Genomic DNA, 21,751 nt, shown 5'->3' with positions numbered 1-21,751 from the left:
AACCACCAAATATAGAACAGATGAATACCAGGAGACAAAAAAAGCATTAAAGCACATTACAATCTTGAATAAGCCCAAACTTCAAGTACATAGAAAAAGCATTGCAATAATGTATTTAGCTTTATTTTTCTAATATATATCATAATTTAAAACTATATAAAGTCACTTATATAAAAGCAATTTTTTCAAGTGTTATAGCTTAGAGCATGGCTTTATATTTGGCTTAATCATTTTTTTGCCAGTTTAATTTATAAAGCTCGTAATCTTGCCAGCAGGGCTTCAACTTCGGGAACTGATTCGTTTTTAGAAACAGAGCCAAGAAGTTCCATTTCCTTTTTTCTGGTGCTTTCTACATTACAGGCTTCCTTCTTCTCAACTGCCTTGATCCTCCCTGTAGACGTACGAGTGTCTGGATTATAATTAAGCTCCTTGGCGACTGTAGTCCTTGTGGAGTTGCAATTGATACTGTAGTGTGAACGTGACCCTTCTGTCAACTGCACTTTCTGATTTTCTACAGGAAAGAAGCATAAAACTTGTCACTGTTATAAGCGAGAACTAGGCACATTGTAAAACATAAATGTAAAATAATTATTCATAATAAGCAAGTTCTCTTAGACTAAACTAAAAAATATCCAATTTAAAATAAACATGTAGAGGTCAAGAATATAAAACAACATAATAGAAAACCACTTCATTAGCACCAGAGCTTACCTTCTCCTTCCTTTAGGCTTGAAATGCCTGTCAGTAGGTTATCAGGGTTTGGTCCCCTATTTCATGTAGGTTTCTGCTCAAACATCAGTTAAATGGAGTCTCCTTCCCTAGTCATTCCTCTAGAATTGTACATATCCTTTTCATTGCTCTAGCCCCTCATCCTTTCCTTCCCAGAACTCGTGACCACGAGATGCGTCATATTTGTTTACTTGTATACTGTCTGTCTCTTTACTAGAACTATGCTCTGAGACACCAGGAACATTCTTTTAAATATTGCTGAAGTCTCAGTGCCTAGCATGGCCCTGGTGCAAAGGAACTGCTCACTAAAAGTGTGTTGGATAAAGAGTTTATTATCTGACATATTTTGGCCCAAGATAAATACTATTTGAATAATAATGAAATTTTCTTTTTGAAGAAAACCAAGGAAGAAAGCCTCTAATCAGAATTTTAAAATTCAATGTTTCCCTTAAATAATAAATTTAGCAGGCAGACCATTCAAACTTTCCAGCAAACCAGAATTATGTCCTATATGCACATCTATAATATGTGTACACATTGACACACACCCAAAGTGATGGTGAAATGATGTACCAAGATAGTAAGGAGAGAGTTGCAAGAGCTAATGATTAAATGGCTTGGCTGACTGAGTTTCCCAAAGAGACCTAGAATTTCTTTTAATTACCTTGATCTCACACTGCACAACCTATGAGTGATCTCTCTCATGCAACTCAAATTTCTTAAAAGCAGATACTTTCAATATTCATGTAACCTTGAATGGGGCTTGAAAACAGCTTCGACAAACTTGACATGACATTTAAAGTTTTTTGGTTATTCGCTGAGAGATGTTCCATTATCCCAATAGTAATGACTTTGGAGCACAAGCAGTCACTCATGACAGTGTGTTTTATGTGAGTGCTGAAAATTCCAACCGAAAACAGCTTGTACATTAAAAGGTGGCTGCTGAAGATATTTACTGCACTGTCATTTCCTGACCAGGGGCTTCCAGTGATGGATGAGTATTTTACACAGTTTCTTGGACAATCTCAACAAATTTTAGAAGTATGATCACCTTTTAGCTGTTGGAAGAAGATAAATACACTTTTCTTATCACTTTCTCTATCAGGTGGGCAATTGTTACTCAAAAATCAAAATCTAATAGAGCAGTGATTTTCTCTTAGAGCAGTTTATGTGTTGCAGCTTATAATGTACAGATTGCAAGAAATGGCACAGTGGACATGGTAGTTCAGCAGTTCCCATGACCACATGAATTAATTTTTCTAGCACCTACCATCCTATCCCAAGAGTGTTTAAAAAGTGCATTTGTAGCTAAGTGCAATCATTTTCCCCCTCCCTCAATGTTCCTATCATTTCTTGTCAACTACTCCATCATGGGATATCTAACAAATCAGTTTATTCTGCTACTGGGCAACACTAGTTAAATGTCTGATTGCAAAGAGGTTAGGTTGGCTAAAATATAGGTCTGGAATATGAAAAAAATGTATGCTTTCAGTTCCATAACTTCTGTGGATATACAGAATCAAGCACAATTCCACATGTGGCAAGGTGAAAAGAACCCAGGATTTTAAGGTAAACCTGCAATGAAACCCAAATTCTACTGGGGAACTCAATCCCCCTTTGAGTCTTATGTTCTAATAATCTCAGAGAGTAGTTGTAAGGATTAAAGGAAGTAATGTAGATGGCACCCACATGGCGATTCCTTTCCTTCCTCTTTCACAGCTTTCAAAGGGGGGCATCTCCCACCCAAGGCTTAGGGCTTATTTGGAGGCTCTCTGACTTTCTAGTGACAGTGACGGTGAGGGCTGATGCCACCTTATGAATAGGTGTTTATATGGCACTCTTAACTTGTAAAGCATTCACTGCCCTTTAAGCATTACCACTCTCATTTTATAGTTTGAGGGGTAAAAGCAAATGGTGGTTAAGTCAGTTGCTTACACCCAGTAACTAAGTCAGTGGCAGAAGCCAGCTGCTGTCTCTAGAGACACTGAGTCTGTCTTAAATCTGGAAAGCTTTTTGCCTAAGGAAAGTGATAAGTAATGCAAAGCCAAGTTTCATAATGATGATGTCCTGTACTTACACTTTGAAATGCTTTCTCACACACTGAATCCTCATACTAACTTTGTAAAGTAGATAGTATACCTTTGTAAACAACCTTTTCACAGTATGCCCAAGGTCACACATATTTTCTCTTCTGTCCTGCTCTCACTTAAATTCATGACCATGAATTTCAAAGCAAGACCTGAATCCCACTACAATTCCCCAGTTCATTCACTCTTCCTTTCTCCTAGACAACTATTTCACACCTTCTACTATCTCTTCAAACCTCCAACATGTCCTCCTGTGTTCTCATTTAACTCAGTCAGAGCAATCAGAAGAGAACTCCCAGCTCCCCACCAAATCTGCTGTCTACCTCTGCCTCTCCCCCACAGTAGGACTGACCAACCTTCTGTGCTCCCCTCTGAGAGTGACCCCTCACACAGATGCTAATCTGGCTTGTCTACTGCAAGATATTCCTCTGGCAGCTGTGCCCTCCCTACTGCATTGTGAAGGTTTACCTCTCCTCTTGATCATCCCCTTAGCATACAAATGTGTTGTGATAACTCCAAACTTGAGAGAGAGAAAAAAATCCCTATTTGCCTTCATATCCTGCTCCGGCTACAAGCTCAGTTCTTGGATCCCTTTAAAGCAAAACATCTTGAAAGAATTGCCCAGGCTTACTGTATTAATTCCTCTCTTCCCATTTTTCTCTGGAACCCACTATAATCATGTTTTTGACATGTTAGTCTTCTCAAACAGTCCTTGTTAAGGTCACTAATGAACTGTGTGTTGCCCAAAACAAAGACTGTATATCCATCTGGACATCTTAGTCCTCTGTTACTGGATCTGCACCAGATCCAAGGATGAAATGCCTAGCATAGCCTAAGTTTTTCTTTTACTGTTTGGTCTTTGAACTTCTCTGGAGGCTTAGGTGAATAACAATAGGTGGGCCAAGGCAAGCAACAGCATTTCTATCCTTTTGAGCAACTCAAAATAGCTGTGGGGTTGCTTTAGGGACAAAATGATGAGAGAATAACTAAGATGGTATTTAACTCCTCTGTGGTTTCAGGTGGAGAATCTTTCATGAGAAGCAACTGATAATGCAGTATAAAAAGGAAAGAGGCCATTACTGAGACCACTGAAGAACTAAAAAGACAATGCACAGGGTCTTTTAAAGGATACGTTTATAGCTCTGTTAGAAGTCCCTAGATAACAATTTTTCACTTCCAGTATTCATTTTTCTCTCACCACACCAAAAGCCCCATCCTGGTCCTCAGCTTCTTTTTGCTTTGTTCCCAGCCATTGGAAACCAAAACTATGGAACTGAGGGAGTCATATCTTAAATGGGAAAGTAAACAAACAAAGCTGGGTTGGAATAGTCACCTTATCGCACTCTAACTAGAGAAAATGATTTCAGACAAAGAAGCCTCCCAAGTTAGAAGTTCACACGTATGTAAAAATCTTATTGCTGTGGTGGTTCAAGGGCAGGTGTCGGATTGGTGGCTTTGTGTGGGCTGCACTAGAGACCTAAATTCCACATGAACAGATGCACTGTTTCTAAATGGTTGACTTCCAAACAAGACAGGATGACAACCCTGAAAACTGGACAGAACTTTTTATACATGTTTGGAGCCATCAACAAATTTTCATTTGATGTAAGTGGGCTCATCCTTTACACATGAAGTTAGATAGTTTACAAGATGACCCACTTGGACACAAGCAGACAATGAAAAATAAGTCTGGGGTATCAATTAAAAGAGAAGCATTTCTTTCTCCCCAACTCATAGATACCTATTTTAAAGTGGAAACTAAAAATATTAAGTCAAAGTAGGATGATTGCTTAATCCTCCAAAGGGAGTATGTTTGTGCTATTTTATGAATCAAACCCTCAGCTTTCTTCCCCTTTAGTATATTACAATTGATGTTTGCGTATGATATATCTAGGACTCTTGCCAATATTCAGGGCCACTGGTGACTGTAGTACAGATAGCCAGCAAACCAACTGCTATTCTTAGTACCAATTCAGTAAGGGAATTCAATCCACATATCTTGTAAATGTGTTTCTGTGGAAATAAACAGGATGAGGATACATGCTATTTTACTTTAAGGGAGGCTTCATATGATTCTTACTATAAGGATTAAATCTGAAGCCCCTCCCCTGAAAATGAATGAAAAGTTGAACAGTTCTTTGATCCCACTGGACTTAAAAACCAGGCTATAAACTACATCCATTGTTGGGTCCCATGATATAACATTTAGCGAAGTTCAGATCTGGATGACAGAGCAAGTTCAAAAAAACCTCAACCACCCTGCACTAACATTTCCGTTGTTTCTCGAGTAGCACAAAAGACAAGAAACTAGGAAAGATTCTGGAAAAAAAAAAAAAAAAAAAAAAAAAAAAACCAAACCAAACCAAAAAACCACCACCACCACCACCAGAAAAAACAATTTGCAACTTGGCATCTAAATGAGGAAAGAGGAAATATTTCTGCTAGCAGTTGTTATGCTTCTTGAGCTGAGTTCCTTGGGGGAAGCCTCTCCACTGCAGGAAGGATCAGCTATGGTTCAGAAAGAGGCCTTCTTCCCTTTAAGTCAGTATTGATCCCCCAGCACACTGTGGTCTAATGGGCACTGGCTTCTTAGAAGTGCCAAGTCTCAGATGAAAAATAAAATTGAGCTCCTGCCTTTTGTGGTCAATGGTGAGTCTGTGGCAGCCTTGATGGGGGAAAGAATATAGAACTCTGGTGTCCTCAATGATTGCATCTCTTTAGTCTTCCTGAAATTTGGTCTGTTCTTACAATTCTTTAACTATTACTTTGACCTACTAAGTAGCTGTTTTGTTTCAACCTAGCAATGGCTTTACTTTGGTGAAAGACAAAAATAACCCATAAATATAATTTTTAAAGCACCACAGGGTCTATGTGATAGTAAAGTGTGTGACAAATATATGTTTTTAATCTATGCAATAACTGAAGTTAGTGCTGGCCGCCAGCAGCCCATGTCCCTGTGGTTTTCCTTACTGTTGATTTATTGAGGCTATAAATAATTGTTTTCCCTTGGTTTCATTTTGCTGTTTATTTTATCTTATGTATTGAAAATATATAAAAGTGATAAAAAGAGCAAAAGGGCATTTTGTATATGGTTAAAATCATTTAGGAGTGCCAAGAAACTTTTATTGAAACCAGTTATTTAAAAAAAAACCAACTAAACAAAAATGTATCTGGGTACAGGAGATAATTGACAAGATAGAACCATCTATCTATCTATCTATCTATCCATCCATCTATCTAATTTCTACTTAGACTTGTTCTGTATCATTATCCTTTGCAAGTCTGAAGACAGCACTGCCATTTTGCCATTTCCTATACTGGTTGGGCTCTGAGTCTCCATTTGGTTCAGGCACTCGAGCACAGGACAGGTCTAGTCTCTTTGATGTAAAGACAATAATAATATAAATCTTTCCACATTTAAAAAAAGTCTTTCTACTCAGCTTTTTTTTTTTTCCCTCAGTATTAAGGATTGAACCTAGGGGTGCTCTAACACTGAGCTACCGTCACAGTGCTTTTTATTTTAAGACAGGGTCTGGCCTTAAACTTATAGTGCTCTAGACTCAGCTTCCCAAGTCACAGGGATTACTTACTGGGATTACAAGCATGTAATCCCAGTGCTGGGTTCCACTCAATTCTTAGCAATTTTAATTTGATTTTTAATCCTACCTCTATTGGAACTGCTCCCTATAAATTATCCAAAGTCTAAAATTCCTAAATTCAACAGAATTTCCTCATGCCACTTCATTTTCACTTGACATCTATAACATTTTGGAATGTGTGTAATAATAAATTTGGTTGGCCTTTGTCCTAGTTCCTATGAGATAGCCTCTAAACCCTCGGAATTTTGTTACTACTCATGGTGAGACCCTCAACTTGCAGTTTGACAACATAACCTGATGGTTTGCTAATTAGATGGTATGCTAATTAGGTAACTCATGGTGGGCCCATAGATAGTTAATGGTAATGAATGACATCAGGTAGGGACTGGTCAAGCCAGAAAGACCAATCACATCTTTAGAGGGTTGAGGTTTGGAGCCAAGCGATAGCAACTTGATCTCCAATGAGTGGAAAGGGGCTGGAATTTGAATTTAATCTTGTGGCAAATCAATAATGTCTAAGTAATGAAGCCTTAATATAAACTCAGGGCACTGAAGTTCAGGTGAGATTTCCTGGTTAGCAGTATACTTATCTCTTGGTGTCTACAGGCCATTAGTTACAGGACTCTGCTGGGACACCAAAGTCTCAGAAAGCTTGAGTCCCCTATATAAAATAGTTTAGCATTTGCATGTAACCTATGCATATTCTCCATGTACTTTAAATTATGCCTGTATAATAACTAATACAAAGTAAATGCTATCTAAAAAGTTATATTGTACTGCTTAAAGAATAATAAAAAAGTCTGTAGATGTTCAATACAAATACATATTTAAAAAATATTTTCAATCTGCAGTTGGCATGTGAAATCCATAGATAGGGAGGACTGATAATACTGTGTATTGTCACACATCATTGTGCTGAGAGGGTGGTGTGTCCCAGAAGACAGCATGAAACATCAAGTGTCTTTTCCTTTGGCTGGTTCTGATTTGTATCTTTGTACTATAATTAAGCTGTATTAGCAAGTATTGGGCTTTCCTGAATCTTGTCATTCTAGCATATTATTGAAACTGAGAGGGTGGTAGGAACCACTGAACTTGTAACCAGCTGGTCGGAGTGAAGGCTGCCTGGTGACCCCCAAATTTGTTGCTGGTATCTGAACTGAGGTTAGTCTTTTGCACGACTATGACTTGTGAAATCTGGCTAAACACTACATAGTTGGTGTCATGATTCATTGCAGAATATTCACAACTTAGATTCTATTATATAATTAATAATATCAAATAACTGCACTGCCATTATAAACATTTATATATAGTTCACAAACATTTTCTTGATGGCCATTTTTTTAGATCCTTGGCCTATTTTTCTGCCCCTTTTACATTCTCTAAGATCTTAGAACTTCATTTCCTTTGGGAAGAAGATACCACATCTGCATTTCCAGCCCTGCCAACAGAGCTTCAAAATGGTGTCCACCTGGCTTCTCTAAACATCTCACCATAAATGACCTACCATTACTTCTGATAACAACATTTCAAACTGAACTTTCATATCCCCAAACAGCATCTTCTTCATATCAAACCAATAATAGCATCTGTTTACAGTCCTACTGTTCTTGACAGCTGTCTTATGTAACTTAGCAGCTACTAAATAAACATTTCTAAAACTGCCTGTCAGGTAGTAAATAGCAGGTAATAAATAATTCGATTGGTTGATCTGGTATTTCAAGAACACAAGGGTAGGGTTTGACAGTAAAGATATTAAACACTATATATCTCATAAATTCTTTATATACTATTTTAAAATTTTTACAACAACCCTAAAAGATAGTTATTAAATCCCCATACTTATTAAGCATTTATTCCTCGGACATAAACATAAAAGAATTCTCTAAACATATACTTGTTTTGAGTACAACCTTTAAAAAATTTCCATATACTCTATATATGTATAAATTATAATGCATTCCATTGTTATATATAAAGAAAAAAATAAATAAAATAGAAGAAACATCAATGGAAAAAATAAATAAAAAATTGAGAAATTAAAAAATAATTCCACATAGACTGAATACTTGAGATTATCAGTAATATGCTTAATAAGAATCTGCTTAGAACAATCTGATTTTATTCATTAGAGAATTCAATCCTAGAGTATGTTTGTACTAAAGAAAATTTTATATTAAAATAATGTTATATGACTGTGTACATGGAAATGTCATTTTACTTCTCCCTAGCCTGTTCCTAAATACATATTAGATTCACCCTATATAAACACATTAACATTTTCAAGAAGTAAGGCAACTACCTTGTATCTATCTAACCATGGTCTAACTTGCTCACATATAAGTGTGTGAAGGTGGGCATCTTGTTCTGTATTTACTGGCGTGTCCCTAAACTCATCTCTTAACAGTTGCCTCGTATCGTATTTCCTCACTGGCAGAACCTAAGCATGGCAAGGTTTTATTACCTTGCTTCATTTAACATTTGTATTAATCCATTCCAAAGAACACACTTTGGAATAACAGTATCTGAATAAAAATTAAGCTGATTAACATCATTTTGTTTAATGTATACATAAATTTTTTGCTTTCTGGTGCCTTGAGGACCCAGTTTTCAGTTTATAGCAGTCCTGTCCAACAGAAATAAAATGAGAATCACAAAAGTGGGCTATGTGCAATATAAAAATTTAGAAGCCACATTTAATATTGAATAAAATTCTGTGAAATTAATTTTAATATTGTATTATATTTAACCTATTGACAAATATTTCAACATTTAAGCAAAAAAAAAAAAAAAAAAAAAACCATGAATGAAATCTTTAGCCTTTCAAAACCAAGTGTATATTTTGTATTTGTAACACACTTTAATTCTGAGTAGTTATATTTCAAGAATTTAAGAGCCACTTCTGGCTAGTAGCTACTATATAGGGAAGCACAGGTCTAGAACCTGGAGTTTACAACAGTGCCATTAATTCTTAATGTTTCTGGGGTTGGTTTGAATACTTTTATCTCCAGTTTAGTTTGTACTATTAATTATTATTAAAAAGAATTTAGGAGTTATGACAAAAATAAACAATTTTCTAAACTTTAAAGTTCAAATCATAATAATCCATATACTAATGGAAATTAGTATTGTCTATTTCTTAGACTTATAAATAAATTATAAATGTGTATATGGAGATATTAGTTCACCTGGTTAGAACCAAAGTTACTAAAAGAGTCTGAGTCTGACATTTGTATGGATCAGTAGTAAATTTGGCTTTGTTCTATTCAGAGACTGTACACTGATTATGGTTAGTCATCAAATAAGTAATGTATTATATGCTGTAGCTGGGCGTGGTGGACCATGCCTGTAATCCTAGTGGCTTGGGAGGCTGAGGCAGGAGCATTTTGAGTTCAAAGCCAGCCTCAGCAACTTAGCAAGACCGTAAGCAACTCGGACCCTTTCTCTAAATAAAATATAAAAAAGGGCTGGGGATGTGGGTTAGTGGTTAAGCACCCCAAGGGTTCAATCCTTGGTACCAAAAAAAGTGCTGTTTGAACTTCATAAGTTGTAGATATAAACATACCCTAAGGCTGGGGGAGAAAAATTCTCCAATATATAACCTACTGAGATTAGTCAATAAATGAAGAAAACCATTTAGTGAAATCATATATTATAGAAGGAAAAAGAACCAAATGAAAGAATGCAGTGTTCCAATATTAGCATTCATTATGATTTGTTTATATAAAGGAGGAACAGTTATACATTTCTAGGTAATATGGATTTTGTGAATGGCAAAATAGAAAATGGCCAAAGATTAAAAATATACTCATGACACTTGAATTCTAATAATGACAAGCCTACAGCTGCTATTGTTATGTTTTGACATGTTTATCCAGCCCCCTGAGAACAGGGAAACAATGTTACCATTCAGAGATTTTTCTATCTTTACTTCATAGTTCTATATGATGTTTTTGTAAATCATGAAAATCAGAGGGCTCTAATGTGATAACATCATTGTGCTCCTTTCCCAAACAAGGTTGGCCTTTATTCCATGCTATTCCTCTATTCATATCAGATCAGGACCTACACATGTCGGGTGAAGTTCATGGGGTTGCCACTGGTAGAAGCTGATAAACTGTTCTATCATGGCATAGCAACATTCTCTTGTCCTGGATTGATGGTTCCAATTTCTCATTATGAAATCTGAAACTATTTCTAAGATTTTAGTTTCATGTATTTCTAGAAAATGAAATGAAATAAAGGAATCTGGCATGAGTCATAGATGTTACCTTGAAGAGTGTAGCTCAGGCTAGTACACTACTGCCTCCCACTGGCAGTTTGAGGCAAGTGAGTACCTCAGAGGACACTAACCTATTTACAAATTGGTAGATACTGGTCTTATTCCTCCAAAGGACAATTTTTGCACAGGTAACTTTGGAAGCAATGTTGAGGTGTTCTGAATTTCTCTGAATTTGTCCCTGCCTAGACTACAAGATCTATGACAGAAATCTAACGAATACTTTGAGGATGGATCTTCTCCTATTCCAAAAGAGAGACTGGTTTCAAAGGGTATTTGACAGAACATCTATTGCTTATTAAAATTTTCATCTTTATATTCTTCCCCCCTTTTATTACAGGGCCTTACATTATATCTTGGGGGAAAAAACAAGAGAAAAAATATTATTTAAAAACCTTCAAGGCTGGGGTTGTGGCTCAGTGGTCAATTGATCGCCTAGCACAGGCGAGTCCTGGGTTCAATCCTCAGCACCACATTTAAATTAATAAAATAAAGGTATTGTGTCCAACTACAACTACAAAATAGATATTAAAAAAAATCCTCAGCAGCATTCTCCTAAATAAAAATATGGCATGAGTTAAAATAACATAGTAGGAAATATAACAATTTAATACATCCAGAGAAATGTTCAAAAGCTTTAAGTAATCTAAAATATGTAGGGAATGCATGACAATTGAGGGTAAATATATACTACTCATTTCTAGAACTAGTATGTTTAGATCAGTGACCTGGAGCCAGGTGGAGAGTCGCTTCTGCTGGTTTTGGCTGGACGAAAGAATATCGACCTTCATTTTAAAGGTGAGATTTTTGATCCTCAAAATAAGTCAGGCAGAGAGAACCTTTCTTAGAAGCTTTTCCCTTTTAATGATGAAAACAGTAAAAGGAATAGGTCAATGTCACCAGTTATTTTCTTGCAAATAAAACACCAAGTTTGGTTTCTATGAAACCCCAGGCTGCACTGAGATCTCTGAAAAATTGGTTTCTGTAAACAACTCATTTTTAATGCTGCCTTGGCTGAGCCTGTGCTTCCTGGGACTCTGTGGAGACACAAATGGATCGGACCACACAATTCCCTCTTTCCGTTTACTGCTATAGATTCCTGCCTCGGGCTCCTCTCCTCAGCAGGGACTGTTAACTCAAAGACCTGCTTCCACTCGTCTTCCTGGGGCTTTGGAGCACCTCTTGTCTCTATGGTAACACAAAACACAGCAGTAGAAATGTACTGTACAGTGGGCAGAAAGAAAGAAATGAGCGTGCAGGACTCTTGGAAAGCTAAAGAGGGTGCTGGCCACAGGAGAAATGACCAGGAGGCAAGATGAGGTGATTATTCCTTGCTCCATTCTTCATTCTTCCTCTTAAAAGAGCTATAAGCACCAGCTAAAAGGCCTTGGAGCATATGGAACTTTATAATCCACATGGTATTTGAAATTCCGAAAACATATTGGAGACCTATACTAGCCATAGTCTAGCAATTCACAGTTCATTAAACCACTGAGGTAAATTAGAGTTCTGTTAAATGAGATATAAAAAGAAAAAAATTATACCAAACATTCCTATATGGTTTATGTTAGAGACAAAGGAAAATATCAAATACTCTTTTTCATAAATATACATTTTCTTAGTCTTCTTCAATGGGGCATTATATAAGTTTAGTGGTTCAATTAATCAGAAGGTTTATGTCCCCAAATTGATGGTCAATTCCAATTTGTTTCTTGGTCATACATAACACTCTAACTCAGATAGGCCTTTCTCAAAAACATGATAAAGCATGAGGGACAGTAGTGCCATCAACGTGAAAATATTCAATACACCCATACATCTATACATTATGAAAGATTATGCATATAGATACTTAATAAAATGCATATCATACATAGGAATTCTCTTAATGTTTTAAAAACATTTCATACAAGCCTATGAAATATGGCTGAACAGTGATTCTGGGAGCTGGCTTTGAGCACAGGAATGTCTGTTGAAGATACTGTGGACATTGCTTGGCTACAGCCCCAGGGCAGGGTCTGCTGACACATTTTAAGCACCTGTACTCAGTAACAAAGCTAGTTCAGGACTCTGTCTTCTGAAATAGTACCTCAACAATTAGAAAAGTGAAAATTCAGGGAAGTTAATTATATACTTACAGAGCTTTATTATTAGGATCTGATATGCTTTCCTTAGTCTCTGGGTTTTTTTTTTTTTTTTTTTTTTAAACCATCAAATGAGATGCAGCTGTAAGTTACAGCCACTAGAGGTCAGACAGTTAGTGGGCTTTATAGTACCTTAAATAATTACATATGGCACATAGTGATTTCTTTTATAAGTTATGTCTGATATTAATATGTTTGTCAATTCTATTTCTAGTGACTCACATTCTATTTGGAAGAGGAAAAATAAACCATTGTGATTAATGGAATCTAGAAGTCTTTGCAATTAATGGAATCTCATGACATGAAAAGGCTGTTGGCATGGAACACAAGAGTGACATGTTCTGCAGTTTTCCATTTGATAAGAAACCCTTAAGGTTCCGATATGAATCATTTTATTTCTATAATGTCCTCTGTCTGTACAAATGTTGTTATATTACAGATTTATAGTTCTATTTACCAAATATTAGTGGGGGCAGTCACTTCTCTTTCCAGGTTTACTATGAGACATACCAGACACATATGAAAAACAACAAAATTTTGAACTAAAGCACAATCCACGAATATAGAGCTCAGATTGTAACAAAATTGTATTCACTTGCTTGCCATCTTATTAATAATATTTACAAGTTTATTAAATTTATACTAACATGTTTGAGCACTTATAAATGCCAGATCTGCACATAGTGCTTTAACATGAATCATAATGTGGCCTAATGAAGAATGAACTTCATTCTCTCCAGCTTACTGACTAGGGAGGGAGTTGTGAGGGGTTTAGACACTTGCCCCTGATATCAGTTAAGTTAGGGCAAAGCTATGTCCCCAGTCCAAGTCCTCTGATTTAACTCCTAGCTTCAGTATACAGCATTGTTGATTTTAAAACTGAATGCTGGAGACACAGGCAGCACTCCAATGTTAATACAAGGAACCGAAGGGAATTATAAGACACTTCATTTTTACTGATATTATTTCTCAAAAATATCCTTAAAACCTATTCAGTTCTCTTTTTAGAGAAAACAAGGTATATTTGTTTCTAAGATTTTTGCTTATAAGGTATAAAGCATTTATTCTTACCCTTGCTATGCAACTATTCACAGAAGCAATGAAAGCCATGACCCATATTCACTAGTACATTAGAAGATGTTCAAAGGTAGTTATAGTTGAAATTATTGCACAGGAACCTTACATTTTAATAAGTACTATCCATTTTGTACCAAGTGAAGGGTCCAGACTTCTAAAATTACTATTTTTTAAAAAAAAAGTAAACTGAGCTAACCAAAAAAGACTCAATTTAATTTAAATTCTAAAGCTTGAGCATATAGTTTTCTCTTACTAGTAATCTGTGCTATAGGATTTGCCTTTTCTTTTAGGAATGATGTAATCCCTTTAGTTGTTTTATTTGTATCTATGCATTGAATTCTAATACTACCCCCTCTGATCTCCAGTCCTTATTGTCTCTGATAATCTATAATCTCTCAAATCTCATCAGATGCCACCTTTTCTACTTTACCTCTTATGTGTGGTGTATCTTGTGCTGCCTGGTGTCATGTCTTGTTGTGTTGCTGTCACCTATGTAAGTCTAGTGACAAGACCATAACAACTTGGAGTCTGTTCTTTCCATTTCTTGTGTTTAAAACAGTTCTTTACATGCAGACAGATGTGCCATTTTTCATAAGATTCTATATTCAAGAGAACAAAGATTGCTTCATAATTCTTAGGAATAGCAGGATACAAGATGGACAATATACTTTCATTTAGACAGAAAACACTGAATACTTATAGTGCACCATGTTGTGCTAGGTGTCAGGGACATGGCAGTGGGTAAACATTGTCCTTGCCTTTAGTAAGCTCGTCCAGCCACATCTATACATGTGTGTCCACAGAGATATCTGCTTATCACCCGTCCCATATAACAGGGAGAAACAGCAAGAATCGCTCAAAGTGTCCTGAGTAGTTTATTATGCCTCTCATTTAAAAAAAATTCACTATTGAATGTGATTTGAATTATGTCTTTTGGCAAAATCAGGATCTATGTCTCAATAAACATAAAAGTTTAAGTGCTATAGCTGGGTTACATTTCAAAAGAAAGTACATAGGGCAGGTAGGGAGGTCATTTGTAGCAGAGATGGTGAATGAAGGAAAAATAGGTTATGGGGACTAATTAAAGGGAAACAAAGGAGAACTAAAAAACTAGGACATTTGGGGGGAACTCAGTGAAAGACAAAAAAAAAAAAAAGGAGTCTGTAAACATGCAGGCATGAAGTGGTCATATCTAGAATGGTTTATAAAGGATGAGTAGGGAAGAAGATGAAGAAAATAGGTAAGGAAGAAATGGGTTTATAACCAGAAGTCCTGGGTCTAAGACAGCTGTATCCCAGATGTGGATATGGTGGCTGCCATGGACATTCTTTCCCTGAGCACCTGCACCCTCCCCGCCCTGCACTGTTACCTGTGCCACACTGAAAGGAGAAGGATGACCTGAATTCTTCATTTCACCTGGGCCTCTCCTAAGAGCTGGATGTTCCAGGTGTCCATTTTCACAAGCCAGAAAGTAAATCAAAAGTGCTTCAGCGCAGGAAGTTACTTCCTCAGTACCCCTCACTCCCTGTTGTCCATTCCTACAACACCCGAGTGTTTCCTAACACTTCTCCATAAACATCATGTGTTTGTGTAATTATGTATTCAATAACTGTCTCTTCTACTACACTCTACAATAAAATGTAGAAAAGTTCTTAAGGTGGTGATAATGCTACCATTTACTCTGCCTCCGAGGGCTGGATCTGACAAGGAGCTTGAACAACAGACCCTGTGAAGTTGCTACCATCCCTATTATGTAGAATAAAGCCAAGGCCAAGAGCACAGCTATTGTGTGAGACCCTGACCATGTTCTTGGTTTGCTGCTGTACTCCCTCTGGGTACCCTGGAGCGGGCTCTGCAGCTTCCTCTGGCAAATGGAAAGCCCTTTCATGGGAGGCCAGGTAAGCTTTCTCTACTTCCCTGCTGTCTCTACAGATTTGGTTTTAACTGAGCTCACTGCCACGGAACCCTTTGGTTTATAAAGCTGTACGACTATTGATTTGTTTGTTCTTTAGATTTACATAAAAGAGAACCAAAAACAATTTCCTCTAGCTCATCTGGTTAGTTGCAACCTGGACATTTGTGACTATTTAGATAATAGGGCTCCTATTATGGGGTTAGTGCATATGTAAAAGGAAAAAACTGTAAGGACTTCTTCTTGGCTCTACCATTCCTGTTTTATATCCTTAAGAAATTAATCCCTCTAGACTAAAGCATTTTTTTTTTTAAACTAAGGATGATCATATAAGCCAAATCTATCAAGGATATTTAGGTAAAAACTGTCTACAAAGTACAGACGCAAGGCTTTGTAAGGGATCCTATTATCAGAAACCTTTCTTTCTGATGGTTACAATAGTTAATAACTGACACCCCCAAAGACAAGTAACTCTGGGTTAAAACAGAACGATCTGTACCTGGGAAAAATTGATCAAGAAATGTCATTTAATGTAGTAAAAAAGGAAAAAAAAAAAACTTCTAAGACTTTCAATGTAATCTATATCTTTGGGAACTCGTTTGTTTACATGTAGTATCATTAAATTTATGGTTACAGTGATAAATCCTGTGGTATGTATTTATGTGCTAATTTGATGGGGATAAGGTGGGTGGATATCCAAATTCTGAATATTACAGCCAGTGAGAATGGCAGCCACTGTGATGCTTGTGAATTACAGCTCTTCATCATTTAAAATAATCTGACAGCTTTCTCTTGAAGCATGATCACAGTAGTACACTTAAAATCAAGGTTGAGGATTTCAGGGCATCTAGAGTTATCAAGGTGAGAAAAAAATTATGAAAAGCCCTTTCTGGGAATTTAAGGTAGGAAGGAGACTTTCCTTTCTTAGAGGTAGAGAGACATTTCAAATTTTCCTAAAATGTTTGTGCTTTTGTAAACAACTTTCACTGTTACCTTAAAATATCTTGAAAGAGACAACATCTGTGACATTTTAAAAATAGCCACTAATACATTATGTTCATGAGAAAATTGGGAATAAAGAAAAAAGACTAAAAAGATCCACTGAAAGCTCGGTTTAAACAAACCTAAGCTCTGTTGTTCTTGTATTCCTGCTTTTTTGCAGTGTTTCCCTAGTTTTGCTGTCACATGTAGTCTCACAGAAGCAGGTGTGTAGACACTGTCGCACACATACCATCCACTGAATTCTCCTGGGAGGTGGCTACTGTTTCTCTCTATTTACCAACAAGGAAATGGAGGCCAGAAGTGAAGTGGATTACTCTAGTCACAGAGGTAGAAAAAAGCAGCATCAGAATAACAGTTCAAAGCCACAATTTCAAGTGGCCTGATGTCATAGTTTCCCTGATGACAGATTAGTTATTCTGTTGAAAGTGGGTGCTCTCTATTGCATAAGTGGTTGTTGGTTCATTTGAAGAGATGATAAATAGTGAAAAAGTTATAACTACTGTTGATTTTGTAGAAAGGGAATAATAGTTGAAGAAACTGGAGCTAAAGGAGATCCAAGCAGCTATAAGGTTAGAGTTTGTACTAAAAGTTTGAGTAAGAAAAAAAGAAGTTCTGCTGATCATAAATTTTGCTTTTACATGAAAACTATTTGAGGGCTGACACATTTATTTTGAAATTTCTGTGTTTCTGTTTTATTTGGCTTGAATCTGAGGTCAGCCAAAAATCTACAAAGTTTTAGTAGTGAAAGGCTGAAAAATATCTAAAGCAGAAGTACCACTGCCTGTGACTTTTTTATTTAGGCTCAGCTTTGTCAGTCAAAAATGAATCTTTTGTGATCTCTAAGATCCTTTTCTACTCTAAATATTAATTCTATAAAGAAAAAGAAAATAACAAAATAATGTGATAAATAATTGCTAGTGAGATCATCTACAGAAGAAAGATGTTGATAAGCCCTAGGAAAAGTGAAACTCATTCATTCCTCATTTGAAACCAAGGGAATAGGTGGAACCCTAATTTCATACGATTATGGTTACAGGGCACTTCTAAGCTATAAATATGCCAGTTACTACAGGCCTTATTTAGTACCTGAGAGAAATCATGTGTATTTTTAATCTTAAACTGTAAGAATAACATCAGAAAGAATTTCTGATCAATGTTCAACGTTCCTCTTGAAAAACATCAGCTCATAGGTAGTTGTCAGGCAAGAGTATTCACAGTTTCTGAAAGGACAAATAGGAAAGCACTCTGTGCTCTCCAGGTAAAGCTACTGCTATTTAATACACTCAAGGATCTCTCCCCACTGAGATTATATAAAATGCACTCACAGACAAAACTAGGTATTCATTTTTTAACATACTTATATTACATACACATTTACTCTGTTGTAGCAAATATAATCTGGGCTACCTTCGGCTTGAAGTATAGGAAGACTTTCAGAAGAATAGGAAGCCTGTTGCCTGGCTGGTGTCAGAAGGTTATCCGTTTACACACCCAGCGTGAGCACATTCTAAAGCAGACCCTATCATCACACATCCTCCGGCAAAACCATGTGCACCAGAGCGTTACAGAAACAGTCCTCTGAAGTAGAACAGAGCACTGGCACAACAATGAAAAACATTGCAAAGACCAGAACCTATCATGATCTTTGACAAGTGATGGTATATAAAACAGTAACAGTTTCAGAGTCAGAGAGATGCTGGGGGTACATGTAAAAGCAACATCCATTTCTTTTTGTCTGCTTTTAGTTGAGCTTCCCTGTAAAGAGTGAGTCTAGACCAAGAGGCAATATTAAAAACAAAAGGTTAGAGATCATCATGGGACATTAATTATGCAAAAGAAGGCAAACTGAATTTAATCAGAAGCAGCAGACTCGGTCAGGAAGAATTTTCTCTTTTTGACAGAAGCAGTTAGGAAAACATTTATGGTAATACCACAGCATCTGCTGATTACAGTCAAAGCTGCAGGACACCAATGTTAAATCACTGAGCCATCCTGACAGCTCCTGGGTACTCCAGTCACATCGAACAGCAATTTACAATGAAATTCATCCAAGTCTAAAAATCAGCCAACATGTTTAAACCAGAGAGAAATAACTTAGTTTGGATTGGGAAAAAAAAACAATAAAAGAGAATTACAGTTGATAAAACTTTGATCTAATAAGTATTTGTCTTATGAGTACATTTAAAATAAACATGTATCTTTAGGTCTTCTAATGCACTTTGTCATCAGCAAGGTTTTGCAATTTATTGGGAGGAGGGATTTTATGATGTTAAAAATATAAGAAGAATAATTTTAAACTCTCTTGACAAGAAGTCAGGACAAGACCTGACACTTATTAGTTTTGAAATGATGTACTGAAAGGGCTTAGTAATTAAAATAGTAATTGTAAAACAATTATAGCTTGGTTGCTAAGCAAACATGGGTAAAGTAAAAAGTTCAGAGAAGAATAAACTTACAGGGCAGTGCAACATTAGGACAGACAGGACAGCCACCTGCCATCATTACCCACCTGGCAGTTGCTGAAATGGTGATTAAAATAACAAATACTACAGATTTTAATAACTAGAACTTCCATACTTGGGTGTTTCAGAGGGCTTTCTGGTGGTCAAAAACACACTGGTGTTTAAATTCAAATCTTTGAATGGCACAAGAACCCAGAGAACAAAAGACTATATTGAAGCCTTCCGGGATTAACATTCACAAAAGTAAATGTCTCATATTTTATCAAAAATCAACACCAAAGATTTTCTTCCCCCAGTTGCTTTGGGAGTTCAACTAAATATTATTCATAACATGAGAGATTAAAAGAAGGGGGAAACAAAAACTTCAAATGACTGATTTTGAAGGAAGCCATTGAAACTGTGGCCACAAGGGATGGCTCCATTGTTGTCTTTTCCTCTGCTAGATAAATGATTTCAAAATATATTTGCTGCAGTTAATCGCTAACACAATATTCATCTGCAATTTTAAAATCTGAACTTTTTATTCAGTTTCTTTTTCCAAACACATGAAAAATGTCTCTAGACTTCTATTTATAGACCTAACCTATTGATGGCAAAAGTGCACCTGGGTAATCAAAGCCACTGACAAAATAGCTGAAAAGGTCAAAAAATGGATCAATTGAAAATTTCAACCTAACAAATATGTCTATATATAATTGAATAATGAATCAATAAATAGTTATTGAGTAACCACATATAAGCCATAGAACTAGGAACTGTCAATACAGTACTGAAAAGAACGAGGGACATAAGAAGTGCTTATGTTTGCCTATTTTTAGTGTTAATGCCAAATGCATTGTGCACGTGATAAATGGAATAATATTTCAGAGGAGAGAGGTCCACCCAGGGATAATTTAAGTCAGACTTGTAATGGTAGGTTCTCATGAGAGCTCTGAGATAACAACAGAACCTAGACTCATGAGAGATAATATGGGAACTCACCTAAGGGGAACTTGTACTAAGAAGTTCCCACCTTGTAGGTGGTTATGACCCAGGCCTAAACTTCATGAACATATGAAGACAAAGAAGAAAACATGTCATGAAGTTTTATCAGATTGTGTTGAAAATTTCATACACACCAAAAAAAAAAAAAATGTTTTGTGATGGAATTGAACCCAAAAGCCATCATCTCCATGAGTTGTGTTACCTGTTTGTTATACACATAACAGTCAATTCCCCAGCCCCAAAGGAAAGCAGCAATTAGGGGAGAGATAAATGAGAATCTCCTGGGATACAAAGTTAAAGATGGAAAGAATGTAGCATTTTTTTTTTTTCCTTTTTCTTTTGTTCCAGAAAGTTTTCTGAAGGCCACAGAATTTGGGGAAGTTTAAATCCAGGAAAGAAAATAAAGAGCACTTAGCCTGAGGAGAGAAGCATGTTAACTAAAGGGGAGGGTTTGAGCCTCAACTAGTTTTCTTGGAGCGTGGCTCACTTGTGCTGTCTTCTTCCTCACCCACCAGAGGAAGGAAAGAAAGAGCTGGGAAAATGGGAATTGCAGGTGGTATGGTAAAAACAGATGAAGGAACTAAAATGGATTGCACTAAAATAAAAAACAAACAGAGTAGTCATCGGCAAACAGATGGCTCCTAATAGAAAATAAAATTTGATTAGACAGTTTGCTGGATTATGTATCTGCTGCACCAGAATCAAGTGAGAAATTCTTAGGCAAGTCATGAAGGAAAACTTTCCTCTTCAAGGAAGAAAGCAGAATTCTGACTAAGCAACAAAAGAATGGCACATTGAGATGGAAGCATTTTGTGATGGAAGTTAGTTTCTACATTGATTTTGATGGCAGATCCTGAGAACAAATTGGTTTTAAGGTGGGCATGTCCAGAAGACAAAGAAAAAAATAATGTACATAAATGGTCTTTGATGAAAGTATTCATGGAAGGGAGAACTAAAGAAAGGCAGATCATGTGATGATGACCCTTCCAGGATATTTTAAAACTGCCCAAATTACAACTCTGCCCAAATAATGTTAAATACAGATATCAAAACCACAAAAGATGGAACAATATTTAACCTAAATATGTTACTTTACCTAACAGGAAACTAAGACCTGGAGAAGTGAACTCACACATCTTAGAGTTGGTTATGGAGGAGAAGGATAGCAAGGCAGTTACCCAGCAGTTACCCAGCTCTGGGGTCAAGCCACTACTTTATTTTTCTTCCCATTAAAAGTCCCTACTTCAGTTCATTGTCATTTGTCTGGATACTTTTTGCCATGAAATACACTGAATTTATGTAGTGTTCTAAATGTTTCAATGTGTTCTTGTATTCATCACCTTACCTTTCCTGTTGGTGGAACACCTAAGAATTACCAAGTTGGCTGCAGGTATGTAGAAAGTCAGGCTAGTATAAAGTTCAACAACTTATAAGGCTAGTTAGTGAAAAAGCCTCACCTGCATCCCGCTATCCTGC

The 21,751-nt window shown here is 36.5% G+C and overlaps 1 protein-coding gene across 4 annotated transcripts in view; it reads right to left on the bottom strand.

The window, feature by feature from the left end:
- Positions 1-248: 248 nt before the first annotated feature.
- Diaph3 (diaphanous related formin 3) overlaps positions 249-21,751 on the bottom strand; it is a 464,142-nt gene continuing 442,639 nt past the window's right edge. For all 4 annotated transcript variants that reach the window (XM_076871975.2, XM_076871976.2, XM_076871977.2 and 1 more), the window contains one exon: positions 249-511. In XM_076871975.2, coding sequence (XP_076728090.2) covers positions 249-511 — 263 coding nt within the window. The remainder of the gene's footprint in view (positions 512-21,751) is intronic.

Source organism: Callospermophilus lateralis, chromosome 12 (genome assembly GCF_048772815.1).
Source record: "Callospermophilus lateralis isolate mCalLat2 chromosome 12, mCalLat2.hap1, whole genome shotgun sequence".
NCBI lineage: Eukaryota > Metazoa > Chordata > Mammalia > Rodentia > Sciuridae > Callospermophilus > Callospermophilus lateralis.
This window is presented reverse-complemented; position numbering and strand designations above follow the sequence as displayed.